Source organism: Anas platyrhynchos, chromosome 18, assembly GCF_047663525.1.
Source record: "Anas platyrhynchos isolate ZD024472 breed Pekin duck chromosome 18, IASCAAS_PekinDuck_T2T, whole genome shotgun sequence".
In the NCBI taxonomy this organism is placed as follows: Eukaryota; Metazoa; Chordata; class Aves; order Anseriformes; family Anatidae; genus Anas; species Anas platyrhynchos.
The window spans coordinates 6544415-6572191 of record NC_092604.1 but is presented as its reverse complement, the minus strand read 5'-3'; the positions used below and the strand labels follow the sequence as shown (position 1 = coordinate 6572191).

General features: G+C 54.8%; 1 protein-coding gene across 6 annotated transcripts in view; it reads left to right on the top strand.

Moving 5' to 3' along the window:
- ASTN2 (astrotactin 2) overlaps window positions 1-27777 on the top strand; it is a 331775-nt gene that overhangs the window by 3130 nt on the left and 300868 nt on the right. For 3 of the 6 annotated variants that reach the window (XM_072025079.1, XM_072025078.1, XM_072025080.1), the window contains exon 1: window positions 6629-7091. The exons of 1 other annotated variant lie outside the window; for it this stretch is intronic. In XM_072025079.1, the coding sequence (XP_071881180.1) occupies window positions 6728-7091 (364 nt within the window). In that variant the 5' untranslated portion in view covers window positions 6629-6727. Of the gene's footprint in view, window positions 1-6628; window positions 7092-27777 lie in introns of those variants that run through there. 2 more of the 6 variants (XM_072025071.1, XM_072025070.1) reach the window with 1 other exon arrangement.

Sequence of the window (27777 nt, the reverse complement as noted above, 5' to 3'; positions counted from 1 at the left end):
TCAAGCCATTCACCCCCCCACACCCCCACCCTTTGCAGCCCTTCTCCCCTGGGAGCAGGGTGCTGACAGGGGGAGGTGGGACAGGTGTGTTCGTGGTGCTGGGGGAGGCAGTGAGCATAGCATGCACCTGGCAGCCCTGGAGCACATTCTTGGTGCAGGCTGCAGCTGTGTGAGCTTCCCCTGCATGGCCCTGCTGTGCCTGGCTCCCTGGGGGCTGGGGGTGCCTTGCCCCAGCCCTGCAACCCCTGGTCCCTGCTGATGGGTGCTGGGGGTGCCAATTAGCAGCAGCCCCATGTTGATTTGGTGATGAGGACTCCCACCTGTCAGGGACAGGGGAGTTGAGCACGGTTTCAGCCAGGCTTTAATAATGCCTCAGCTCTGTGAAGCTGCCTGGGTTCGGCCAGCCACCACTTTCAGAGAAGCCCTGTGTCTTCATTACCTTCCCCTTGAGCCATCTGGTCCCCCCAACCTGACCTTTTTTAAAAAGATTGGTTAAAAAAAAAAATCTGGAGCAGTCCCTGAACAGAAGACCTTGTGTGTCACGTTGAAGCCCAGAGCAAATTTTTATGTCCAAGCTGTAAAACCTTGAAAATAAAGACTTATAATTGAGAATCTGGCTGAAGCGGAGTGAGCAGAGATGGTATAATTAAATTCTGTGGTGGATATAATTAACCCATTTATTCATTTATTACCCTTTACACTGCTAATGCAGGCTACACCATCACCATTTGTTTGCGAAGGACCTGCTGTACCTGGCTGTGGGGCTGAGCAGGGAGGGGGGGCTCTGACAGCCCCTGCCCAGAGCCCAGCCTGCTCTGGGATGAGCTCCAAAGGAGCAGGATGGAAAGCAAAAGCTCTGGGTTGTGCTTTGGACTCTGGGGCAGACCTGACAGGTGACTTTGATCAAGTGTGGTGCTTTGGGAGAAAAGGGCTTTTGTTGTTTGTTTTTAAGAGCAGAGTGGCTCTGTTGTACGCCCAGCGCTGTGGCACCGAGTTCTCACCGTGCGCTATCAAGGGCTGCTGTGATATCCGCCCTGACGTGCGCAGATTCCTGCTTTCTCTCCTCTGTAGTTCGGTGTGGAAATGGCACTTGCAGACCCGTAACACGGATAACTACTCACCCATCCTCTGGGAGAGCCTCATCTGACTAAAAGCCAGGCTGGCTTTTCCAGAACGGAGCTGTCTTTTTTTTTTTTTTTTTTACCAAAGATGCATTTCGCTTCACTCTCTTGCAGCCATCATGAGATAAAAAACAATGAATCAACCAGAGATTATTTTTCATGAAAGTTTAATGAGGCACTGTCCCCTTCCTCTGCCAGTGTGAGCTAACCTGGCTGAGCATGGAGGGCTTGAACATGGAGTAAAAACCCTCTGCTTGAGAGGCAAGAAGTGCAGGGAAAAATCCTTTACTTACTGGCATCTATCACACCAGGCTGTCCTGTTGGAGCTGTGCTGTCTGCAGTTTAGCCCCTGTCCCTCAGCCCATCCATCTCTTGGCAGCGAAAGCCAAGCCTTGCTCCCTCCCCCACCGCCCCTCTCCTTCCCTTTGCTGCTCCTCAATATTTCATGCATCAAAGAAGTTTCACTTGTAATGCACAAACTGATTAATTAAGTAGAGTGCAAGAGTTACGTGCATTTAAAGTTTCTTTCATCTCGGGCAGGAGGGAGCCGTGCCGGAGGCTGTTAGTGCTCGGCGAGCAGTGCTGAGGGTGGCCGTGAAGGAGGGGGAAGCTCGGTGTGGAGCATTCCTGCTGCAGCCCCCTTCCAGCAAAACAGCCTCGCTTTGAGCCTTTGGCTCGAGCAACTGGTTGCTTGCTGGTTGTTTTTGGGGTCTCTTCTGCTCCAGAAGGTGCTGGCCAGGCTGTCCCTGCCTCCCCCTGGCTGTGGGGCTGTCTGGAGAGGGGATTTGTGGTGAGGCACCTGCCTGACTCCAGGTGTTGAGGTAAGGGCTTGCCTTGGGCTCTGCAGGGTCCCTTTTCAGTGCTGCTTCAGTCCAGAGTCAGGAAAATTCACAAATGCCCTGTGGTGATGGGCACCTGTGTACCAGGGCTATTTGTAAAGCAAATGTTTACTCCATACCTTGGCTCCAAATGCTCCAAGGCCTTAGCTGGCTGTGAAAATTGTGCAGCCCTCTTAATCCTCCCATTACTAGCCCAGGGTCTCCTGAACTGAGCTTAGGGATGGTTCCCCTGCGTGTGGAGATCCTTTACTGGATATCCCTGCAGTGTCTGAGTGAATTATTGCATCTAACTTGCATTTGAGAGGGGGAAGAAGGAATCCAGCTGCTCCTGGCTGCTGGCTTTAGCTCCCCTGCTTTTGCAAAGCATCCCCTTGGGGTGCTTATCTGCAAGCGGCCAGGAAGATCCTAGCGTGATGCTGTGTCAGGAGGACATCTCCTGCGGCCCTGAGCACGGCGTGGGGTCTGTTGGCTCACCATTAACCCAGAAGCAAGGATGTCACCTACTGAAATGCGAAGGGTGATCTCTGCATCCCCTCGCTCGCTCTCCCGGGAGGCGTTTCTCCGAATTGCTGACCCAGCCTGTCTCGTGCTCTGCTCGTGAGCTGACAAAGGCACAGCTTGAGCAATGTGGTCGCAGACCACAGTCAGGTACCATACGGCTGAAGACCAGCATTTCTACACTGCGGCTTGGGAGCAAAATTAATTTTGTGGTGTTTCCTTCAGAATATAAAAATCCTTCTTGCTTCTGTAGCGGAGTTATTGATGCTGAGGTGACTCTTGCAGGGTGAAATATAAGCCTCTGATTGCATCATAGCTCTGACTTTTTCCACTTGCTAGCAGTCCGATTTGTGGTGTTACAGACATAAATTGTTCTGTATATTGTAAATACGTAGTACGTTTTAATGATTGTTGCTCTACGCACATATATTTGGTAATAGAGCCAATTGAAAACCACTTCAGAAAGCTGCTATTGATATTTTTGCAATAACCTCCTCCTCGGTGCCAGCCAATAAAAGATGCATTAGTTCTGCGTGTCCAGAAATCCAGCTCACAGGACTGAAGGTTCAAGAATGCTTTGCCTGTGACCCTTTAAATGAGAATGACTTTTCCTTCTCCATCCTTCCTATGCCTAGGTAGTGTAAGTATTTTAAGCATTTTCCAGCAAAATTCAGCACAAAGCTCTTCAGAGAGGTGCAAAACCGTGGGTTTACCTGAATCCCACCTGGGATAGTCATACAGAAGGGGCAAGCCCTGGATCTGAGCAGCTCTGCTTGGAAATAAGGAAGTGCCTAAGTTCCTGCTAAAATCCACTCAGGTGAAAATTCAGAAAGTGTGGGCAGGCTCAGGCATGAGGCAGGCATAGTTCGGTGTATCTGAGGCTCCTGGATTTCATGGCACATGATGTGTGCTGTGCCTCCGAGAGGCTGCTCCACTGATAGCAGCCCACTGGTGGGCTAAATAGCAGAGAAATGCCCAGCTCAGGCAGAGGAAGCCTGCTTTTTGGTGCTGAAAAACCCACATTTGGGGTTGCTACAGGTATTTCTTGCGTTTGGGTTATGCAGGGGCTGATGCAGCCCCCTGAGTGCTGACTTTGTGAGGGTGGACCCAGAATGGGGTGCTCCCCATGCTGCACAAGGGGTTCACAGCCAAGGTGTGAATGGAACTGGAGCCTCCTGACAGGCCCCCTTCCACCCCATTGCACCTGAGCCAGATGGGTCTTGTCAGCACGATGCATTTCCACTCATAAGACAACTTCCATCCCTGACTTTTTGCTGGGGGTGGCAGCTTTTGTTATTCTTGGCCCCGGTGCATCCAGTGGTTGGGTTGCTGCTGGATTCCCTGAGTGAGGGCTGCATCCATGAAGACCAGGAATATATCAGAAATGGACCTCACTTAGAGAAATCCCATTGCTATTATCTTGGGAACCCACAGTTTGTACATGCTTGAACTAAAAAATTTAGCAACTTAAGCAAAGTTCAGTAAGCGATCCTCAGCTATCCTACTGGCAGGTGGGACTTTCTCACTGCAGTGTGCTTTGCCCTGTTCGTGCCATTTACTTTTCTGTTGAATGCTGCTCAGGGTGGATAATGGAAATCCATTACCTCTGTTATAAACCAGGACTAAAATATTTCACTTTGCAAATATTACCGGGGGCTTTCAAACAGCACAGTGTTTAGCTCAGTTCTCTGGAACCACAAGGCTGGTGGAATCCTTTCCTCATGAAAATGGATTTGCATTTACACTGGGATGGATCCAGGCTAATTTTAAGCTGCATGTGCCTGTGTAAAGGTAGTGGTTTGAGGCAAGTCCTCCTTTATCGCTGTGTCCGTGTTTGTGCAGGAGGACTCGCAGAAATCCATGTGCTTGTCAGAAGCCGGCTATTAGCTGTACTTGATCAACGTGGAACGGAGGCAGAATAAGATCCTACATCCAGGCAGACCTGGCTGGGTCTCTGGTAGGGGCACAGACAAGGCAGCCCAAGGTCCCTCCCAGCTCTCTTTCTTTCAGGACGTGCCCAAAGTCAGGCAGTGTTGAAGCAGGTGTTTGAACCCATCTCCTGACCTTTACTTTCCCACTCCGAACCCTAAAACCATTCAACTCATTGCTTGATGGCATGTACTGGATCAGAGGACATCTGGATACAGCTAAAAGGTGTTTTCCTCCCACTGCAGAGCTGAAGGAAACCCCCACACCAGCATGAGCTGCCCCTTGCTTCACAGCCCAAGGGTTGCTGGCAGCCCCTTGCCTGCCGCTGGTTGTGGGATCCTCCTGCAGCCAACAGCAAAGAAAGGTCTGAGTGGGATGTGTACGGGGCTGCAGTGGCTGCTGCAGGGAGAGCTAAGTAACGGGGCTGTGGCCTTAAATAGATGCACTTCTGGGGGATTTCCAGTTCTTTAAAATGTGTTTCATCACTTTTTAGACACTGTTTTATCATGTCATTTTGGGTGCCTATGCAGTACTGTTTCTTTAATTTATTTTTTTTTTTTTCATAGAAGAATTCTGAAAATTAGGAAGAAGAAATCAGGGCATGTAGTGACAGCAGCCTAAGCCAGTCCCAAGCCTACCCTTTTTCCCTTTTAAAACAAAAAAAGGGGGGGGGGGGGGAAGGGGAGAACTTTGATTACAGGTTTCCCACCCAACAGCTGACTGCTCTGACTGCATTTTTGCATGATTTTGCATTTCCAGTGCTCCTGGAAATGCTGGCCCTCCCAATCAAGCAGAGCCGGGGTCCCATGGCAAGCATTTTGTAATGGCTTGCCTGTGTACTGGTGAGCACTTCTTGGTCTCTGTTCACTCCTGAAGCTGGGAATACGCCCTGCATGCACGTGGATGCTGACTGTGGGGGCTGAGGCTCGTCGAGGCTGTGAGCTGGAGCAGGGCCTGGCCCCCCCGGAGCAGTGCTTGTGCTGTTTGCTTGCTGCATTTCATCTCCTGCACTGTTCTGCACTTGCGGTTTTAACATTTGATGACCTAGGTATCTCAGAAGGCTGTTTTGCCTCAATAGGCATATGATGAATTGATCTTAATTAGCTTGTGGAAATAATATAAGCCTGAGCATTAAGCGTGCTTTGTTAGGGTTTTGACATCTTCTTTTATCTGTACATCTACAAATAAAATCAGGTAGATTAGCAGTCACTCGGAAATTGTTGTTGTGAGTCACTGACACACAACGGCTGTGGGCTGCTCCTTGTCTCCCTTAGTCACGCTGGCTGTGGGCAGCGGTTCGTGCTGCTGCGGGGCTGGGGTCAGCCCTGTGCCCTCTGCCTGGAGGAATGGGGTTTGCCTCTGGGCTGATCCCCCTAATCCCAGCTTCCCTGCTGCAGGAGCAAGTTGGCTTGAGGCATGAACCAAAACTGCAGCTGTGGAGCTCATCTGGTTTGTCTTCATGCTCCAGCCCTCGGATGGTACCAGGGCACCCTGTGATGGGTGGATGTGGGGGTCTGCGGTCAGACCTCGGCACCCTTCAGTCCTTTGGCTCCCATTTAAATGCTGGCTGTTAAAGACTGGGACAGAAATCTTTGCTAGAAGTCACTGCTTTGTCTGCTCCAGGCTTGTTGTGAGCCACTTGCGTGTGCCCAGGACCCTGGAGGTGCCCGTTCACCTGCAAAGACCTAACAACTGGGAAAAGCTCTCGGGAAGCACAGTTCTGTGCTATGGCAGCCAGGCATCGCCTAAAAGGAGCGATGAGCCTGCGGGTGCGTGTGGCAATGAGCTTAGCTCCCGGTGCCAGAACAGGGGGAAGATGTGGAAGGAAAACCTGGATGTCAGGAAGCAGAGAAAGCGAGGGCTGCTCTGCAAAGGGCAGCAGCAGGGGGAGAGGAATTGGCTGCTGCAAGGGGAGGGGGGCAAAGCGAGGCAGGCAGCGGGCTGGGAGTCCCAGCAGTGGGGGAGAGGCAGGGAGAAGCAGGTGGCAGGGCTGTGCTGGCATTAAAGTGCAGGCAGGAGCCCCCCTGCTCGGCCCGGGGCTGCCCGGGAGGCGCAGGTAGAGCCGAGCCCCGAGCCCCCCAGCCCGGGGGGAGGACGCGGCGCCCCGTGCAGCATCCCCCAGCCTCGGAGGACGGGGGGAAGGCGGCCGGGCCCCCGGAGCGGGGCCGTGCGAGCCCTCGCTGGGCCTCGGAGCGGGGCCGGGGCGGGGGCGGCGGCGGGGCCGGGGGCGGACCCGAGGCGGAGCCGGGCGGCGGCGGCGGGCAGGGGCGGCTCGGAGCGGCCGGGCTCGGCTCGTTCGGCTCCTTCCTCGGCGTCTCCGCTGCCCGGCCCCGGCCCGGTATGGCCGCTCGGATGCCGCCCGTCCTCCGCTCCGCCGCGCTGCTGCTGCTGCTGCCGGCGGTGCTGCCGGGCGGCGGGCCCGGCTCGGCGGCGGCATCCCCGGCGGCGGCGGCGGCGTCCCCTCCTCGGGAGCCCCCCGGTCCGTGCCGGGTGAAGACGGTGACGGTGTCCACGCTGCCGGTGCTCCGCGAGAACGACATCAGCTGGAGCGGTGCCCCCCCGCCCGCCGCCGCCGCTGCCTCCGCCGCTTCTTCTGCCGCCGCCGCCGACTCCCGCTTGCTGCTCTTCGTCCGCAGCGAGCTGCCCGGCCGCGTCGCCGTGCAGGACGACCTGGACAACACCGAGCTGCCCTTCTTCACCCTCGGTAGGTGCCCCCGCACCTGCCCCCGAGCCCCCCGCAGCGCCACCGCGCCGCCCGGAGCCCCCCGTGCCCGGCTTCTCCCCCGGCATCCTCCTCCTCCTGCCCCGCACCCGGCTTCCCGGCGCTGTTTCAGGGCTTTCTGGCGTTGTCCTTGCTGCCTGCTCATTGCTTTTCTTTATAATTATTTTTTTCCGCTGGGGAGGGATTTTTATTTTTTATTTTTTAAGCAGGGCCTGAGCGCTGCTGCCGTTGCCGGTTCGATCTGGGAGCGAAGGCTCAGCGCTGGGAAGTGGTGGGTGCTGCCTCCCCTGCTCCAACTTAGCCGCTGAGCCCTAGAGGAGGTACCACGGCGGCTGGGCGAGCAGCAGGGACTGTGTGTCTCGTACATTTCGACACGCTTTGCCTTCACGCTCCCTCTTGCTTCATGCACAACTCGGGTTCTTGGCTCCGTCGCAGCGTGCCTGCAGACTTTCTCTCCCCGTTTCATCTTTTGCGGGGAGGGGGATGGGGCCAGGAATCATTTTGGTGCCGTACTTCGGTCCCCGTGCCCACTCCTGTTGGTGTGGATGGGGTGCCCCAGCTGCACCTCGTCCCCTTCAGCCTTTTGTGTGCCATCAGCCCGGCTCTCCTCAGAGCGAAGTGCTCAGGATTCTGCGTGGAAGGCGGCGTGTTCGCTGTGCCACATCACTGGAGGGCTTTTGTTGATCTCTTCATCCCCTCGCTTGCTTGCGTTTTGGTGTCTGAACCCAGGATGGTTTGAGCACCTGCCTAACTTTGTGTCTGAGATGCTGCATGTTAACACAGCTCGGCTGAGGCTGCCGGCGGCTTGTGCTGCGTGTGGCCGGCACATCGAGGTGCTCTGCGGGCAGGCTGACCCCACGGGCACACAGCCATGGGGCTGCTCCTGCACCTCCTGGCAGTGACCCCGCTGCTCCCCCGGGTCTGATGTGCCAGGGCAGGAAAATGACTGACTGCATCCCCCAGTCCTTTCCTGCGATGCTTTCCCTCAGCGATTAACCTGTAATAAATAGCTTAATGGTACTTCTCGAGCTGAGCATCATCACGGTTCTAGTTTGCAGTTTGGCTTCCTTAGACACGGTTGGTCAAACAGAAAAATCCCAAACAAACCAGGTAGTCTATTTGAAGCAATAACAGTGGAAACCAGACCTGATGCAGTAGGAATGACATTTACCTTACAGTGATTAAAAGTAACAAGAAGTTTCATGGTTCAGTGCCTTGAATTTTCAGATTAGAGTACAGTTTCTTCAGGGACTGGGTGTGAATTGCGCGCTGCTCTAAATATATCAGAAGGCAGAGAAACCCCTGTGTGTAGTGTAGGTAACAGCTCAAGTTAGAGGAGAGAGATTTGTCTTGATAGATCTGAGACATGATCTTGTAGAGCAAATCCTATTCCTGTGACTGACTGCTGGTGAGGAGACCACATCTAAAAAAAAATCTCTCTGCCTTGCCTGGGATGTTGGTTACGCACACGCTCCTAAATATGGAGCACATCCCTCGCAGAGCTGTGCTTCTGTGGCTGGGTGCAGGACACCAGCACGTCCCCTCCTGCTCCCCTTACCCTGCAGGTGTCGGGCAGGTTGGGAGATAAATGGGAGCTTTGCCTGTGGTGGGATGGCTTCATCAGGGTCCCGAAATTAATCAGGGGGTTGCCTCCAGAGAAAGTAAAGCACTTGTCCTTCCCCAAGGTCTAGCTCATGAATTGCCGTGGATGCTCTGATATTTCAAATTTGTCGCATTTCTTCCCATCTCCTGGAGTGGCAACTGAGCCTCGCTCGCACTTAACTCTTTTCAGGGTGAGCGCTGTGGAGGGTTCCTACTGGCTTGTGTGCTGGCTGTTCTAGGGCAGTAAGTAACGCTGGAGTTTTCTGCTGTCTTTTTTTCCTACTCCATCTTTTTCTAAGTTCAGCAGTGGCTGGGAATCCGAGCGCTGCTGCTGCCTCGTAATGGGCTCTTGGAGGTGAAAATCATGTTACATGTGGGAGATCAGTGGAATTGCTTTGCAGGGACTTGCAGGCAGGGATTGCTTTAAACAGTTGCTTCTCTTTGCCCAAATCTTTGATAGCCTTTATTTCTGATGCTTATGTGTGTTTGTGTGTGGTGCTGAGCATGTTTAGTGGATGTCTGGGCCCGAGCTGCAGGAGCTGTGGAGGAGCTGAGGTCCTGCTGATTTGCAGTGGGATGAAGGCTCCCAAATGCCTTTGAGTCCGGGTGCTGGCTGCTAGTGAAGCTTCCTGGCTTTGGGGTGAGGACGTGTTAGGGAGCGCTCCTAAAACCCATGCCCCAGGCCAGCTACATTGGCTTGGCATCCTGGAGGGATTTTGGGGGTGGGGAGGAAAAGAAAAGCATAGTAAAGCAGGCGGTGCAGAGCCTTTGCGCTGACGCTCTGGGCTCTGAAGAGAAATTATTTGGGAATAAATTGAGTTCTGGGGTGGCTGCTGGAGGACAGCAGGTCGGGCACTGCCTCTCCCCTGCTCCCCAGCCTGCTGCCCGCCCCTCCTGCTCCCTCTGCGGGGCTCAAAAGCCTTTCCAGGCCAGGAAGCGTGAAATAAAACCTTGGCTGGTTGTTGGTGATGGGTTTATTTAAGCACTGGGGCCGAGGGACGTGGTCTGTGGTCCTGTGGCTGGCTGCTCAGCAATTCCCTGCCTGGGGTGGCTCCTGAGCATCACATCCCTCCTGTGCATTGAAGGAGGATGGGGGATCTGTAGCTGAAGGCTGGCTGGTGCCAGAGCCTTGTCTGTAGCTGTGTGAAACTTCTGCTTTTTTTTTTTTTTAAGGGCAGATCAAGTTAAAATGGGCTAAGGAAACAGATGCTTCGAGTCGGTGGCTGGTACAAAGCGCGTGCAGCGCTCTGCATCCCTCGTCTTTAAAGGAGCCCTTCTAGGTGGGAGGCAACTTTTTCTGCTCCCTGCCAATCTGAGATGTGACACATTGTGGATGATGAGCCTGAAACCTCACCAAGAGCCTAAATCTCTCCCCAAAATGGCTGGGGGCATCCCCTGCAGCTGGGCAGAGCCACAGGTAGGAGCCCACTAGGGGGTGGTGGGAGCCTGGAGATGCTCAGCTGCTGGCTGCAGGTGTGTGGGCACCGAGGGAGCCTCCTGCCCTCGGTGGAGTTGGGAAACTTCATCTCCTTCATCTCCTTCTCGCATCCCTCCCCGGCTGCAGCAGGGGAGCTGCAGCTGAGATGCCTGTGGGCAGCTGGAGTTAGCTCAGTGTCCCCTCTCCAGCAGGGCGTCTCGCTGTCTGCGCTTCCCAAGCCTCGTTTTGCTTCCTTTATCTCTGTCTTCGGAGACAAGAAGGATGTTTCTCCCCTTACCCCACGATTACATTACTTGAAAATTACACAGCAAAGCACGGTGATGGCAGGAAATGACAAATGTAACTTCGCCACCAGTGCATTATGAATTGCTGTGCATCCCCTTTCCTGAAAAAGCACCCTGCCCTTTCCTTAACCTTGGATACAACTGATGCTTTGCGGTATTTTTTTTTTTCCCCTAACTCTTCTAGTGTTACACTGGCAAATGGAGCAGCCTATCATTGACTTTATTCTTATACAATGAGGTCTCTCTAAGGTATGTGTCTTGATTTAGTCAGCAGCCATGTGTTCTGTGCAATAGCTGCTCCACGAGCAGCGTAGCCTGCTTTAAGTGCAATTCAGGGAACGAAGCAGTTAGCTTCAGAGCTAATTTGGCTGAGCTCTGTTTGTGTGTGTGTGCAGATATATATAGAGAGAGGGGAGAGGAAGAGGCAGAGAGAATTTTACCACTGCTCTTAGCCGGTAGTGGCTTACATAAGAACAGTTTACTACACGCTTCTGCTAAATGGCTCTAATGGATGCTGTTTGACTGGTGTCTGCAGCGCTTTGTTCCTGGGGCTGGCGGAGAGGTGCTCGTGCCTCTGCATTGCCGGTGTCTCGCCGTGGCCCCTCTGCGTGCAGCCTGTCCCCGTCCCTGGAGCTGTGCAGCTCCCCCATCTCCCCGGTGCTTTTGTGCTGCTGCTCCTCTTCTCCTCTCTTAACTTTTCTTGAAGCCATCTTGGAGCTTGAACTTCTTTTCCTCGCTAGGATGAGAATGCATTAAAGTAATGGAAAACACTTAGTCCCCTGCAGATTGTTTGAATTCACTGTGTTTTTTTTTCCCCTGAAAATACATGAGCAGGGTTTTGCTGCTTGCTTTTGTCAACATCTCCTGGCTTTGCAGAGCCTGGGGGGAGAGGCCGAGGGTTGGCCTGGAAACCCTGGTGAGATCGGAGCTTGCTGGTGGTGCTTTAAGCAGCGCTGCTCTTCCTGGCTCTTGCCTTTCTTTGAGCTGGTCTGTGGGGTCTTGAGCAGGGTCGTGTGGGTGGCAAAGGGATGATGTTCCCAGCTTGAGGCTCTTGTGATGCTCTGGCTTCCCCTAAGCAGCAGAGCTCAGCTCTCCAGGGCACGGCTTCAGCAAAGTGGGTCCTCTCTGTGCGGCAGAGGTGGGTGAGGTTTGGATAACTCCTGTTTCTGCTAACCGCCTCCTGCTGGACTTGAAGACTTGCACAGCACTTTGGGCAGAGATTGGGTCAATTAAGATTGTTTTTTATTGCAGTGCCTAGGGTCCGGGTCAGGTTTGCATCAGTGGGGACAACCTGGGGAGGGCGGTGGTATCACAGCAAGAGGAAGGGGTAACAAATGCCACAAGCACCGTGCTGCACAAGTTGTTGGAGGGTGTGGGGGGAAGATCCAGCAATGCTCAGGAGCCTTCTGAAAGGGGGCTGGGATCTGAAATGGGATGTGTGGGGCTGCAGGGATGCAAAGCTGCTGGCCTGGGAATCCGTCAGGGCTGGCAGGAGGTTGGGATGGGTCCTGCGGGGAAATCTGGTGCCTGCTGGCTCTGATGTGTTGCTGCCCGGGGAGCTGAGCCAGGTCCCTGGGGGGAAAGGAAGGGCAGCACCAAGAGCCAGAACGGCCCTGCTGGGGTTGTAGCAGCGATGTGGGTCCTGAGCTTGAGGTCTGCTGCTGTGGATGCAGGAAAGATGAGCTCTACAGCTCCCAGAAGGGCTGTGGGCACAAAGTGTTCATTAAAACAGGTCAGTCCTCGGATGTCTGCTTCCCTTCTCTGAGCCGAGGTCGGATGCAGCGTGTCCAGCACCGTGGGGTACAGGGGTTTTGCTTCATCTTGGGTACATTCAGGGGAGAAAATCGCAGCTAAAACTGGAGCCTGAGCTGAAGGGGAAGCTGTACTCGGGGAATTGCTGCTTTCTGAGAGTACCCGTGTTGACCAGCTAGTGGCAACAGAAGATTAACTATGGAGAGAGCTGCCTGCGCTGCGCAGCGGGCAGGCTGGAGCGGTGCCGCGGGGCTGGAGCTGGGGATCCCCCCGCTCCCCGAGCCAGGGCAGCACATTGCCTGGGCTGTCGGTGTGCCAGAGAGCTTTCTTGCTCTCCTGCTGGAGGAATAAATAGGCTTTTTTTCCCCAGAATGAGGTGGGCAGCTCACATTTCTCTTCATGTGTGTTGGGTACTGGGGAGGGGGGCAGCCTCCGAGGAAGCCTGTGCCACGGCACAGAGGGACAGTACATGTAAAATGTGCTGCTTTTGCCTTTCTAAGCCCTAAAACTGCAAATCCAGGCTGTTTGATGGACAAGGCTCTGCTCTGCCTCAGCCGTATGGTGCTAATACACAGCACTGGCTGGCTGTGAAACCTGGCTGAACCTGGGGGCTTCCCTGGTGCTGGGCAAGTAACAGGAGCTCGGCATGGGGCTGGCTGAGATGGGACAAGAATGGGTTGGTGTTGTGGGAACGGGGAGGCATCGATCTTGTGCTACCTTGGCACATATGTTAGCAGTCGCAGGTGGCTGGGGAAACACCTACCATCACACCAAAACGCCTCGTGGAGCATGGGGGGAGGCAGGGGCTGGGAGGAAAAGCGAGGAAAATAGAAGCGCTTTGAGCAGCGCCTTGCATCGGCGATGCTGTTCCCATCTGCAGTGCCCACAGAGCGGCTCGTGGCGGAGTTTCCCTCCTCCAGTTGCAGCCACGTGAACTGGGGACCGATGAGCCTCGTCCAGCCTCCCTGCTGCTCCCGCTCGCTACCTGCGAGGGCTCGGAGCAGGGATGGATGCTGCTTGTGCATAACCAGCTTAAGAAGTGGTGCCACTTAAGACAATTGAATGCTTGTGCTGCTGCTTGGGGCTTGGCTAATTTGGTTAAGGTTTCCAGTGTCCAGACAGCGTGGAGACACTTAATGGTATTGAAGAAGCAGGATGGTATGCGGAGGGGACAGGCAGCAATCTTGGCTTCCTGCATCTGCACTGGCTGGGCAAGGCTCTCTGGTTTCTTCCTGGGAAGGAGACAGGCAGGGGAAAAAAATCAGGGTGTAAATAATTTTGGCCTATTGATCCCTTTGGATATCTCCCCTATGCCTCTGAGTGCATCCTGCGTGCCTCCTGGGGTGCAGGGCAGGATCCCCATGGGGCAGCTGGGCTGTGAGGAGATGGGGCAGACAGGGGCTGGAGCTGGGTCTGCCTGGGGCAGGGGAGGCTGGTGGGGAGGGAGGCAGAGGCAGGAGCCCCCCCCGTTTCTCATTACCTGCTCCCCACCAGCCTCGCGCCCCCCCTCTGTGCCTCCAACTCCGCCATCTCCGTGCGAGACAAAGTCTGTGTGAAACCAGACTGGCTTTGAAAGCAGCAGAGAAAGGGGAGAAATTTTCCATTAGCAGCATCAGCAGTAAAAGAGATTTCCCAGTCACCTGGTAACTGCTGTATTTGGGAAGATTACCGAGCTGATGGTGCCGCTCCAGGCGTGTGCACGGGAGAGATCCAGGCAGGGAGAGGGAACAAGGGCTGTGGTGCCCAGAAGGAGAGCGGTGTGGATGTAAGGGAGCCCCCTGGGGCTGGCACCCCCATGCACCATCACCCTCTCTTACAGTGCATGAGAATAAACCACAAATTGTGTCCCAGCTGCAGCTGGAGGAGCAGAGGGTGGCAGGAGGGCTGTGCTGCAGCCTGGGGCTGGGTGCTGCACTGGGATGTCCCCTTTCAGCCTGGCATTGGGGGCTGGATGCTTATTTTGGTGCCTGGTACCTTTCTGCAGTGCTGAGGTTTGCCTACTGGGAGGTGCTGCCCTTGCTGTGAAGACCCAAAGACTAACGCAGGCTGGGAAATGATCCTCCCAAAAGCAAAAGGCAGATGAATAAGCAGTGCACGGACTCCAGTGCAGGGTCTGGAGGCTGAGGTTTGCTCCCGGCTCTGCTGCTGACCATCTCTCAGCATCATTTGGTAATTTTGTCCCCTTTGGGGCCACTTGGCTGTGGCTGCACCAGTCCCCATGGTGAAGCGGGGGGGAGATGCAGGAGGCTGGTGCATCCCTGCTGGGCACCCACAGGCATCCTTGTAAGTGCTCAGCTGTGCTGGCATCTTTGAGGCTTTGGTTTGATTTGTTTTTCCCCTCCCTCATCTCTGTGGGGCAGGCAGGCAGCACAGGAGGGGTGGCATCACCTGTGGCCAGAGCCTTCCCCAGGGATCTGCTGCAGGACCTGGGCTCCCAGGCTGGCCGGGGGCTGCCCGTGGTGCTCACACAACCCGAGCTGGGGTTGCAGCGTGGCTGTGGCTGTGTCCATCCTGAGGCCATTCACAGCCCGTATTCCTCCCTTTAGGGTTCATGACCTAGTGGTGTACCTGGCAGCACAGATCATCCCTAAACTTTGGCATCAAGTGACAGAAAACAGGACCAGGCAGCAGCATTTTTTTTACGTTTTGCCTCTGGCCAACTGCTCAGCAACATCAGCTCCTGATTCTCCGCTCCCACGCCAGCAGCGTGCCGTGAGGGGGGTCAGGCAGTAGGGCTGGGGTGAACGTGGTCACTGCACCTCTTCCCTGGCTGCAAAGCCTCTGCTGTGCTGTGCCTGCCCTGCTGCTCCTGCTCTTACTGCCCGGGGGCATGGCAGGAGCTGGGGTAGGAGCTGATGCTCTCCTAATTAACTGGTCTGTGCAGCCTGTGCCCGGAGTGGGGTCTGCTCTTGGCCCCCCTTTCCCAACTGGGGTGGGTTTCTGGGGCCAGGGGGCTCCCACCAGGTGCCTGCTGCTTGTTCTCACTCTGGTCTTGGTTTTTCAGTGCTGTCTCATGCAGGCTGGTGCTGAGGGAGATGGAATTCCCCTGCTGTGGCTCTCTGGGTCTGGTTCAGCACAGGGGGTGTCTCTGGAGAGCTTGGGGTCTGGTTGGGACATATCGCTGTGTTCCTTCCCTTCTACCCCCGTCACACTTCTCATCCTCTGTAGCTCTCTGCCGTATAAATCGGAGAGGTTTAAACTCTCTCCTGTGTGGGAAGCTGCCCAGGGAATTCCTCCTGGGTTTCTCTGAAGGCAGGCTCGTGGCATCATTGGTGGACACGCTCCCTTTCCCCAAGACATGAGAAGGGCGGTGTGGGCAGGTGGGTGCCCAGGAGAGGGTGGTGTGGGGAAGGTGATGCGGAAGGCAGGCGGTGGGTGTATGTTCCCTCCCTCCTTTCCATCCCATCCACCCTGGGCAGCCCAGGGTCCTGCTGCACTTACAGACTCATTTATAGGATCTCAGTTCCTTCCCAGCATACAAACGCCTCCTTCACTCCCTCCCAGGGGCTGGCAGGAGCCTGCAGGAAGGGCAGCCTGGGCTCAAGCATCATGTTGGGTTTTCTCTGGGCTTTTGTAGGGTCATGCCCTTGTGTGAATGCAGCAGATGTCCTGCTTTCTGGTGCCCTGGGAGGGCAGCTCGGGGCCTGCTGGAGGATGCCAGCACCGGGTACCCCTTGGTGAGGCTCAGCCCTGGGCTCCTGACCCTTCCCAGCAAGGGTGTTTGGGATGGGGGCTCTGCTGGAGAGGAGGGGACACCACAGAGGAGCTGATAGCAGCACCCTGGGGACCCGAGGGGTGCTTTTGGCAGGGACAGGGGCTGAGCTGGGTGCTGTCCTCACTGCCTGGGGGCTCCTGCCTTCTCCACCCCTCACCGAGGGAGCACAGAGGGCTGTGTTTGTCACCTGAGGAGCCCCCAGGCTTCGGCTGAACTTTGTGTTCCGGCAATAAAACCATGCTGGGAGCTGTGTGCAGTAACAAAGCCGGTGGATATAATGCCTCCGTACCGCGGTGTACCTTTCATCTTGAAGGATTCCCGAGGAGCTTTACGCACGCGGTGTGCCGCAGCCTGCTGGGGGCACAGGGTGCTGTCGGTGAGGGCTGCAGCCTCATCCTTGCTGCATGTGTCCCCCTGCTCCTCCTCACCCAGGGACCTGGATGGAGGCTGGTCTGAGCCCAGCTCCATGCCTGGTGTTTTCCTCTAAGCCTGACTTCCCTGGGAGTGAGAGGAAAGCCGTGGAGCTGTTTGTTATGCAAAAACGGTGAAAAATAAGAAATATCCTTCCTGGGGCAGCAGGAGTGGGTGGGAATTACTTTCGCGCAGCTTCAACAGCTTTGCATCTTGGCAGAAAAAGCTTTCACAGGGGAATGTGCCCTCCGCACAGCCCCGGGGAAGTGGATAATAAAACTGGAGCGCTCGAGAAATCGCTTCTGGCCGTAAGCAAGGAGCCAGGGTTCAGCTGCCGGGCGTGGGGCTGCTGCCGGGGCAGCTCTGGGGATGGAGATGGTGAAAGTTCCTGCACCCTGGTGTGTTTTTTTTGTCACCGTGTCCCCTTCTGAAGTGAGGTGGTGGGGAACAGCTCTGGGCATGCTGTCGGTGCCGTGGCCACGTGCTGCAGCCTTTGGGGACACCTGGGCTGCTGCCACCTCCTGCTGCTTGCTCTGGGGGTGCAGCCTGTTCCTGCGAGCTGGGTTTGCTTTCTCCTGCTCCTGGCCCCCCTGGAGCTGTTGTCGGTGGTGGCTGTGGCCAAAAATCCAAACTGGAAGTGGGATAAGTGGCACTAAATGAAGCCGTCAGCGGAGGCATATGCTCGAAAAGCTGAGGTTAGCGCGAATCTATTTTTGTTTGGAGTGGTGCACACTTAGCCCGCGTAGTTGAGCAGTTTGTTTATGGGATGCATTTTCCCATCCTGTGTAGCTCCTCCAGTTTATGCTATAAACAAGCTGTAAGATCAGAAACGGCCTGAACTTGCTCCCATTAAAGGCATCCTGGTGCTCAGGGATGGAGGATGCACGGTGCAGATGGGGCTGAGGTGCCTCCAGCCCTGAGATCCCCGATGGTTGCATGATAAAGCTGAAGGCACCACACCACCAGGGGAGGTTATTCTGTAGTATTGGGGTATGGGACTGCTGTGAGCACCCCAGGATGGAGCAGGGCACCTCAAAATCAGGGGGTTCTCTGTCCCAGGTTAGTGCTGTGGATGCTGGTTTTGGGAAAAGTTGTGAGGACTGTTTTTATTTTAAAACTTTTATTAAGACTTGATCTGGGTTTTATTCTTGAATGGGATAAATAATTTTGTTTATTCCAGCTTGGGTTTGTCTTCCTTCATCCACTGGCCCACTCTTGAAGCCTGGCAGGCAGAGCGTGGGGCTCTTTGGCCACAGGTCTTTTAGCAGGGCTCATCCTTCCTCCAGAAGCAGGAGCTGCAGGAGAGGAACGTTTTCCCCTCTGTGCAGCAGCCTTTTCTTCCTTTTCCTCTTGCACTGGAAGCTCCAAACCTCTCACACTCATCCCCAAGGAGCCATGGGTGTTGCCACCTGCAGCTCCTCCAGCTTCCCCTCCCTCCCCAAGCCCTGCCGTGGTGGCTTCTTGGGCCACCAAGATATAGGGGCAGCGTTGCCAGCACAGCTCCTGGCCCCTGGCTATCGAGATCCTTCGATCCTGATTAAATTTCAAAGAGGCAGGAGAAGTTTGTGGTCGCTTCTCCTGTCATTGTTGCAGCTGAGTGCCTTGTGTTGGCTCAACAGCCGTGTGTTTCTTGCCTTTTTTTTTTTTTTCCAAGCACGATCACAGGGACCGGGAGCGTGCTTAATTAAACAGCCGCAACATCGCCTTTTAACATAATTCCGGGAACTGGAGCTGCTCGAAGACGCAGACTGCATTACACTGCTTTACATCTCGTCATATCCCAGCGCTGCTCTTTCCCCTTTCCTGCTCTCGGCAGCCGGGCACCCCAGCCAGCCTCACCGTGCCTCTGCCTCGTGCTGTGCTGCAGGAGGAAATCCTTTATCCGATGGGGTGCTGCTGTGGGGAGGAGGTTGGGGCTGCTCGGAGCCAGCTTGGGGTCTTGCTGGAGCAGCAGTTTGCATTGTGGACATGCTGTTCCTCACTGCTCTGGGTTTTATTCTGATTTTGTAGCAGCTGGCTTTGCTGCCGAGCTGTTCCTTAGCACACCATGGCAGGAGGAAACAGGGGTGAGAGCTGTGGCTTGAGCAGGATTTGGGGTCTGCCAGGATTTGAGGTCTGCCTGTGGCCACCTGAACCTGAGCAGCCCCATGATTGCGTGTGCTGCCCAACACCACGTGGGTAACCCGAAATTGTGCGTGCTGGGGGAGGTTTTCTCTGCTGCTTGAGCTTGCTTTAGAGGGTTGTAAAACCTTCCCCTCCTTGCCCGTGAAGGGTTTTACAGCGTGTTTCAATGAGCCACTTAAATACAAAACAGGAGGGGGAAAAAAAAAACCTGCTTGCAGCACTCCTCCCAGCTGAGCAGCCAGGGCCCTGGGCAGCGCTGTGGGGAGTTTGGGGGATGCTGAAGGAGCGCTGGGCTTGGTGAGAGCCCCCTCTTCTCAGGGAACCCTTTGGTATCTCTCCAGTGGCCTCTCCCAGCAGAACTGACTCCCCAAAACCACAGTCCCAACGGGTGTGAACCTGCACTTGCCTGCTGGTAGCTTTTTGGCAGGTTTCTGGGCTGCTTTGGGGTGGGCTGTGAATTATTTAAAGTGAAGTTTTCAGCAGTCTGTGAAGCTCCCCAGCAGCAGGAGCAGGGCAAATCTACCTGTTAATGCCTGGCACGGCTCCAGCAGCTCCGGGGTCACCTCCCTGGGGAGAGGTGTCCCAAGGAGCTGTAGGACTGCAGCTCCTGGCCCCTGCTCTGGGAGGACGGGTTGGGAAGGGCAGGGGAAAAGGGGGAAATCCCTCCTGACCTGGCAGCAGCCCCAGAGGCAGGGACGGGCTGTTAGCACAGGGTTAGGGGTTTTATCACTGCTGGCTATAAGTGCCTCTCCATAAAACTGCTCTGAAGGCACCCAAGGGCAAAGCAGGAGGTGTTGATGTTCTCCTTTGGCTGTTGTTGAGTGGGGGAAGGTGTAAGCTGGAAAAAAAAAAAGGTTTTGTTGTTTGTAATGGTACTCGCAGCTGGAGGGCATGTGAGGCCCTGGGGAAGGAGCTGCAGCTTCCCTGCGCTGCTGGGGGCCAGGCTGTCACCCCCAGCCTTCTCTGCTGCTTCTTCCAACTTCTCACAAATATTTGCAGGGCTCAGGGAGCTCCCCAGAGAGCACGAGGTGCCTTCAAAGGAAGGGCTGCCCTGGGAGAGTGGTCTCCTGGGGCCACCCGTGTCTGTCCCACGCAGCAGGGCACACACAGATGGAGACACCACAGGGGTCTGCTGCTGCCTCCCTGCAGGGCACGGGGCTGCAGTGGGGTCTGTGCCCCCTGACCCAGCTGGAGGGGGTCCTGCAGCAGCTCCCAAGGCTCCTGCATCCCCATCCTGCACCTGCACAGCATCTCACGGACACACCGAGCGCTGACCATGGGTCTGTGTACAGGGAGGGATGTTCCTGTTAATTAGCACGGGATGAAAGGAGAAGTTGGCTTTAGTCAGTGAGTGACCAGCTCCAGTTTCATCGCAGCTCCTCAGCTCTGAAGCTGGGTGTGTGTGAGCAGCGAGTTTGAAAAGCTGCAGCAGGAACTGCAGCGTTGGTACGAAGCTGCTGAAGGGGAGTTGTGACGCTGTTTGGAAGATGAAAGTGCCTTAAACTTAAACTGACACACATTAAAAGATGAAGAAAGAAGTGTTTGCATGGAAGACAGCTCTTGAAACCCTCCCTGACCAGCATCGCTGTGGCTGTCCCCGAGGATCTGCAGGGCCAGGCTGTGAGCCTCGGCTGCTGTGTCGGGGATCCCGTGCGGCGTGACGGGCAGAGCCGTGCTCGTTGCAATTAGAGCGGGTCTGAAAGCTGACAAATGAAAACAAATTTTTCACAGCTGTTTAGCAGGCGTCTGCATAATGGATCAGCCAGAGGACAGCATCTGGGTGAGGGGGGAGGCTGGAGGCAGCTGCCTCCGGCTGGGGGCAGAGGCTGGATGTGTGAGCAGCGGTGTCAGGAGGGGTGTGATGGCTTGGTGGGTGTCCCAGCAGGGAGACCTCCTTCCCTGCCTTCTCCAGAGGCTGTCCCCATCCCCACAGCCCCAACCTGGCCTCCTTGCTCACATATTTGGGCTGTGAGCCCTTGGGTGCAGCCCCGGCTGCTTGTGCACTGCCTCCTGCTGCGGGCAGCACCGCTGAGATGCAGGACAGAAGATGACATCTGTAGGCACCTGTCCATGCCTTTTCTTGGTATTTTCCATTTCCTCGTGGTGGTGGTGGGTTTTTAGCACCATTAAACTCTACTTTCCACCATGTGCTCTCAGATACCCGGAGCCTCGGAGCGTGTCAAAGCAACCCCTTACGAAGGCCCCGGGGGCTGCGTGAGCTGCAGGGCCGCGAGCCCCGGCCTTCTGTGACAGAGCTGTCAGGCGGTTCCCCCGTTAGAAAATAGACACCAAAAATTCCTCTTCCACCCCCACCTCGGTCTCCCTGCCAGCCCTAGATTCCAGGTTTATTTAAGGGTCCTTTCTTTTGGGTTCGGGTGGGAGTGGAGCGTGTATTTTTTGCCATCCGAGTCTGACAGGCCCTTGGGGAGGATGAGTGGGTGTCTTGAAGCGTTAGGGAGAAGCTTGGCAAGTGCTTCACTTCCAGGGATCTCTTTGCATTTTTGGCTGCATCTGCTTTTTTATCCTGCTGCTCTTCAAGTTTTTTTCTGAAGCAGCAAAGTAACACCCCGGCAGCACTGCCACCAGGAATAGCACCGCTCCTGTTCCTTGAAGGCTTGGCCACAAAACCCGAGGGGTTTCTGGTTTTCTGTTGTTTCCTCCCCAGGCTGCTGGGCATTTCGGGACAGCCCTGGGCTCCCTGTGCCTGGTGCTCCAAATCTGAGTGTGTATCATGTGCCAGGGGGTGAGGTCTTGTCCTTGGTGGCCTCCTGGAGGAGTCTTCTGCTGTTGGAGCTGGGGTGGGAGCGAGCTGGAGGCTGCACCATGGGGCTGCTGTAGATGGGATGTGTTCGGCTTTTTCCAAAAGCAGCAGACTTCAGCGATGCTCTTCAAGGTGTCCTGTTTCTTGCTGTGTCCTGTTCCGTGCTCCAAGCTTGGTTCCTGCTCTGTAAAACCAAGGGACCGAGCAAAAGCACAGCAATGTCACCGAGGTGCTGAGGGAAGGTCCTGCCACACAGGCTGGAGGTGCAGCTTGAGGCTTTCAGCTGCTCCGAGGCTTTTTGCCAGGATTTTGCAGCGTGCAGAGCAGCGAGCTTTGGGAGCACAGCTCCTGGCAAGCCTGGCAGCTGCAGCTTGCCCTGCAAAGGTCAGAGGGGCTCAGCGGAGCCACAGCGACTGATTGTGGTGGGGCTGGGGATCTGCTGTGCCCCTTCCTCTTCTGAGTTACGGGAGAGGGCTGGGGAGGTGGAAGCGATTTGTTGATCATTTTGGAATGGAGGGGGAAGAGAAGCAGCCTCCCTTGATTGTCTTCACTTTGCTGCAGTTCAAGGAAGCACAAATGAGCATGCAGGTGTGCCTGGTGAAAAATGGGGCTTTTGGGTCATTTTGGGATCCTGTTCTCATTTTTGCTGCTGACTCATGAAATGACCTTGACTAAGCAAGATCCCCTTGTGTCCTCCCTTCTCTCCCATTCGCAGGGCCCAGGGGAGCTCCCTGTTTGTGCAGGTGATGCTGAGCCCCTGCCCAGGGCTGTGCGGGTGAGTGGGTGCCAGGGGTCCTGTCCTGCAGCCTGGTGGGGCTGCACAAAGGACAAGGGTGGAAATACAAAGCAAGAAGAGGAAGAAACGTGTGGGTGGAGGTGTGTTAATGGGCTGGCCAGCCCTGAATTTGCTGTCTCTGGCCTGGGATAGCTGCTCCCCACATGCTGACCCAGCAAATGGTTACGGCACACCCAGCAGCCGGTGAGTCTGACTGCTGCAACATGGCCCCATCAGGAGTTAGGGCGTTTTCTGTGCTTTTCATGGACTAAAAAAGCTCTGCTTTGTTTGAAGCTCCATTCCTCTCCCCCACATGCACGTGTCTCCTGATCTCTGCTGAAGAGTGACGGCTCCGCTAAGGTGGCAGCCTAGAAGTAACCTCAGCAACTCTGTGCTGGGACCACTCCAGCTGCACGTCGAGGTGGCAGGGCTGTGCCAGCATCTTCACACGAGGGCCGAGGAGCTGCCTGGTGCTGAAGCACTGGGAGAAAAATAGTGCAAGAAAAATGGTGTGAGAGGTACTGAGCCTGCTTCTGTGCCAGCGATGCTCTCTCTGCAGTGAGGCTCTGGGATACAGGGATGCAGGAACCTGCCTTCCACGAGTGTAGCAGGAGGTCTGCCCTCTGCTCGCCCCATCTCCCAGGCTTAGAGGTGCTGGGAGCTGGTAGCCCCGTGGCAGAGCAGCGCTGGTTGGGGTGCTGAGGGTGGCTGTGAGCCCAGCAGGATCCATGCCTGCTGCAGGAGGGCTGCTGGTGCCCTCGGCATCCCCGAGCCCCAGCCCGAGCTGATGCAGTGGCTGCAGCACCAAACGCGCCCTTAAAATCTGAATGCGCCGCCTGCCCTGTGGGCTGGAAGGGGCCTTGGCTACTCAAAACACTGCTCGGAAATATTTTTTTTATGGCAGCTGGGAGCGAGCCAGGGCGAAAATGAGCTGAGGCCGCTGAAGGGAGATAAGCTGAGACGTAAACTGTGATTTTCTGCCCTGTGAGCCCTATGCATGGATTTCATCTTTTAATGGAAGTGCAGTAAATAAAAGCCATTTTCACAATAAGCTGAGCAACAGGTCATAAGCGTCTGAGCCACTGAAATTGATAGAAGTGAGCTAAGCGTAACAAATCTCCCAAAATTGCACCAGACTCCACTTGTATCTAGTCCCTTCCTGCATCTCACCAATTATAGCAAATGGCAATTATTTCTGAGCCAGAGCTTTCTCTGAATAAAACCTCAGTCAAAGTAGAGATACTTTATCTTCTTTTTAAATAGATTTGTACCGGAGGAAGAGCCCCCAGTGGGGAGAAATCCCATTTGAAGGGGCTTTCCCTCGCAATGTTTGCACAGAGCGGCTGCCGGACACGCATGGAGGCGTTGATTTGACCGATGTGCTCTGCTGGCTCTGGCTGAGGGGGGAATGTAGAGAGACTGTCAAACGTGTTCCCTTTCGAGTTTCACTTGTGTCTTCGTTAGCAGGGAGCACGTGAGCTGGCTGCTGGAGAGCTCCTGTTGCTGGTGGAGCGCGGCTCTTCCAGTTGGATCCAGCAGGTGACTGCCTCTTCCCAGTCCCTACTGCAGGGCTGGTACCCGGTGGTGCTTCTGGATGTAAACCAGGCTCTCAAGTCTGAGTTCAGGCTAAATGAGAACACTTTTATCCTACATAACCTCGATGCCCGGCTGCTTTCCTGCCCGCAGGAGCGGGTTGCGTGGCTGGGGGCTGGGTGGAAGCGCTCTGCTGGGTGCTGCTGGTGAGGCAGCAGCACGTGGTGGTGGGTGTAGGAAGCTTGGCTGGCTTCCCAATTGATGCCATTAGTGCTCCCTACCAAAAAATCCCTGTGAAGCTGGGCGCTTTCTGTCTGGACTGCTGGAGAAGTTGTAGCTGAATGGCTTCTCGTTAGGTGCGCGGAGGCTCCTAATGCGGCACCCTCCTGGCTTCCTGAAAAAACTGTCAAAGGTCTTAAGTAGCCTGAGGACTGATCCTTCTCCTGGTGTTGTGAGGGGAAGAGCCTCACTGGGGGTGTTTTGCAGGCTGTGGGAGCCGGTGGGACAGGACGGGCTGGCCGTGTAGCTCATCGTGGCCCCGGGCCACTGCTGGGAGAGGCTTTGGTGAGATGAGAAATCACCGGGGGGGAGCGATGAGCGCTGCGCAATGATGCGTCCTCCCCTGTCATGGGGGAGCAGAGTTTGATTGATTTACTGTGCGTTAGCTTCGCATGAAGAACAGGGTGTTTTTTTTTTTCATTTTACTTTAGACTTGGGAATTCCATTCTTTTCTTCCCTTGGGTTGTTAATGAAAAGCACTGAAGCAGCTTCTCTCCAATTTAACTTGCTTGCATGAACCGGCAGCCCCCTCTCCCTACAACCTCCCCAAGATATATGTCAAATATTTGCTTAGAGGCTTCTGAGGCTGCCTCTAGAGCAAGCTCCGTGCACAGTCCTGCCTGCAGACGTTCTCCAGCAGCGTTGCAGCTTGGTGGATGCAGGCAAACACATGCCCAGGGTCCCCCGTCCAGTTTGGCAGAGAAGCATGTTTGGGGGAGTTCTTGAGAAAAAGAAGCTTTCGGGGTCTGTATGAACCTTGTTTCTCTTCTGGGGCAGCAGGTAGGGAGGGGAGGTAGCACCAAAAAGCCACAAACTGCTCTATTTTATATACCTGACTGTTGATGAGGATGTTGCAGCTCAGAAGGCGCTGATCCAAGAGCTGTGCACCTGATGGCTGGGGGGCAGAGGTGCTGTGGGACCCCGAGATGCTGACCCCACAGGACCCTGCGGTCCCCAAAATCCATCTCCTGAGCACAGCAGCAGTGTTGGAGGAGCAGAGGGTTGCACAGCCCGTGCAGCACCTGGTGCTGTGCAGGATTTCCCCCTCCATCTATTCTGGGCTGCTCAGACCCCACATCCTCAGCACACCCGGGCTCCCCGAGACTCTCCAGAACTGTAGCTCACCCTTTGTTTCCTGAAGCCTTCCTTTAATGCAGTTGGCCCCTGCTAACCCCTGCTCAATTTGGGAGGCACTGTCTTTGTTTCCTTTCGTCTAGCCGGCTGTAATCCGCGCCTGGCTGTGCCCCTTACTGGGCAGCCATTTATTTTCCTTAATCTTTTATGAAGCACTTTTATCATAAGCTCTCCGAAAATCCGCTGAAATTAGACCCTCTAAATCACCTTCATCTATTTTAAAAGGCTTTGCTTTTGCAGATAACACCGCCAGGTTGCCCGGCATGCCTCTCTCCTACAGTCCCTTAAGGAAGTTGTGTTGCCTTGACCTGCTCAGGTTGTGCTTTGCTGCTTTCCGAATTGGCTGACCCCCAATTAGACCGAGAACGAAGTTCCTTCCCTCCTGCAGTCTGATATTTAGCTCTGCACACCCGGGGCCGTGGCTGTCTTTTTATTTGTATTTTTTCCTTCTAAAATACTGGTCAGTCCTTGGGTGTGCGGAGGGAAGGCAGGTGTGATGCAGGGCTGAGCCCGGCCCTGCGTTGGGAGGATTTATTTTTCTTTCCTGTGTTGTGGCAGTGGATCGTTTTCCAGGCACACATCCGTGGCCTTTCCCTGTTGTGAAAGCTTGGGAAAAATAACATCAGCTGGGCCACGTCTCTGTGTATAGGAGGGAAAATAAGGCTGCTCGGAGCAAAGCCCCCCGGCCTCGTGGGCTCAGACACAGCCCCATCCAACAGCTGGAAGCTGCAATTAGATAGATTCAGGCTGAAAACGAAGCACAAATCCCAAACTGAAATTAGCTGGCCACTGCCAGGCAGGGGGTCATGCTGTGTGATTGCTGCAATCTCTCCTGCTCCCGAGCTGTAGGAGCAGCCCCTTTCTGGCAGAGCTGCTTTGTGTCGGCTCTCCCGTACCCGAGTTGCCAGAAGGCTACAACATCCTGCAATATTGCTCTTTTTTTCTCTGCTTTCTGCAAATAAAGCAAGCCTCTTCCCGCACCTCTCAGAGAGGGTAGGACGTGGGAGGGATGCCTTGAATAAAAACATCCATCCTCCCCTGCATCCCTTCTCTCCCCACCCCGTCACTCCCGTCCACAGGTTAAATGCTAGAGCAGAGAGAGAAATTGAATATTGGTGCCTGTGCTCCCCGGGGCTGCTCACAGATGGGAAATTCATTGTCCCCTGGGCGATCCGGCTAATCCCTCTGGGGCCACGTGTCGGCTGGCAGGCGGTGACACAGAGCCAGGGTCGCAGCCGGAGCTCCCGGTGTCCTCGGGTCAATGGGATGCTGGTCCCATCGCGCTCTGATAATGGCGAGGACATCTCTAGGAGCAGGGATTTATTTGCCATGTCTGGCCCGGCAAAGGTAATTTGGGATTTAAGCCCTGCAGAGTGCAAGGAATAAGTAAGCAGATTGCTGTTTTCTGAGGGAGATGCCAAGTAAAAACATGAGTCTGTTTCCTTTTTTTTATCGTTATTTAGGGAAAATGATGCTCCGTACCCTGTACAACTGGGTGGGCCATATTAAGGGCAGCAAAACCAGGATTAAGCCCGGGAACAGGGCTGGAGAAGCCTTTTAAGAAATTAAGAAAGAGCCAGGACATTTCCTTCAGTAATCCCAAGGCGGATGAGTTGGTGACCCCAGGGGGTGCTTGCAGGGAAGGCAGAATCCTGCTGTCATACTGCTCCCCCCTGCCCTGTAGGGCTCAGTGAATTCTTCCCCGCTGGTGCTGGTTGCCTGATGGGGGATTTCATCTTCTGCATCCACTTGTAGGATCTGGCTCGGGCCACCCGGGCCATCTCTTGGTGAAGTGGGGTGGTCTGACACGGTCTTGCATGGTCTAATGTGCTCTGGCTGTTTGAGAAACATTATAGAAGTTTGTACCTTTATGTGTGTGTACATGTAAAAGCATATTTAAACATGTTGGCTAATACATTAAAAATAATTTGAGTAACCAATAACAATTACTGGCAATATTGCTGTGACTGTATTACAGCTTAAATTCTCACTTGATTGCTACCACGTAATTTTTAGCAAATAACCAGAGCATTCCAGCTTAAATATTGTCACAGTGTCCTTTTAATAGGCAAACGAGGTAATTACAATCTCCTTGGATAATAGGATGGCTCCTACCTATCCGTGTGCACGTGATGGATTTTCCTGATTTCAGGCAATATTTGCGTGTTCTGCTGGAGTATCCCAAAGCTTAACAAAAAAAAACAAAAACACAAAAATTTAGTTTTAGGCAACTTAGGTTGACAGGGAGCTCTGCAAATTGGCAAGTGAGGATGAGAGTCCTGGTGTCCCCAAAAATGGGAGAGAGGATGCCTTGCACAATGGGCATCTGAGCTGCTGGTGCCTGGCTCCTCTTCCAGGGATGCAAGTGCAAACCCAAACCTGTCCCTGGCTGGCTGCTGGCTGGTCCTGTGCAGGCGATGCTGCGTGTGCTGCCCTTGCTCCTGGAGCCCTGTGGAGGGTTTGCAGCCACGGACGTGGTGGGAGATGTGTGCCTGGCACGGCAGGTTTGTGCTGGGAGAAGCGCCCTGGTGCAGGCTGCGTTTGGGGCTGGGAGCTGGGTAATGGGACGTGGAGGGAAGAGTTTCCTGATGAAGAGTTTTCCTGGGTGCTGCATTGCTGGGAGGAGCACAGGCTGGTGCGGGCTCTGGTCTCTGCACATGAATGGAGCTGTAAAAGTCCCATTCGTGCCGCACTTGTGATAAATTCTGAAATATTCAGCACTTGCACTGCTGCTCCCAGCACGCCGGTGGCTCAGTTCTCCCACCAGCAGCACAGCAGCCCCCTTGCGATTCTGGCACAGTTATGCTTTACGACAAACTCTGGACTCTTGCAGGCACAAAAGCTGAAATCTTGGGGTTGC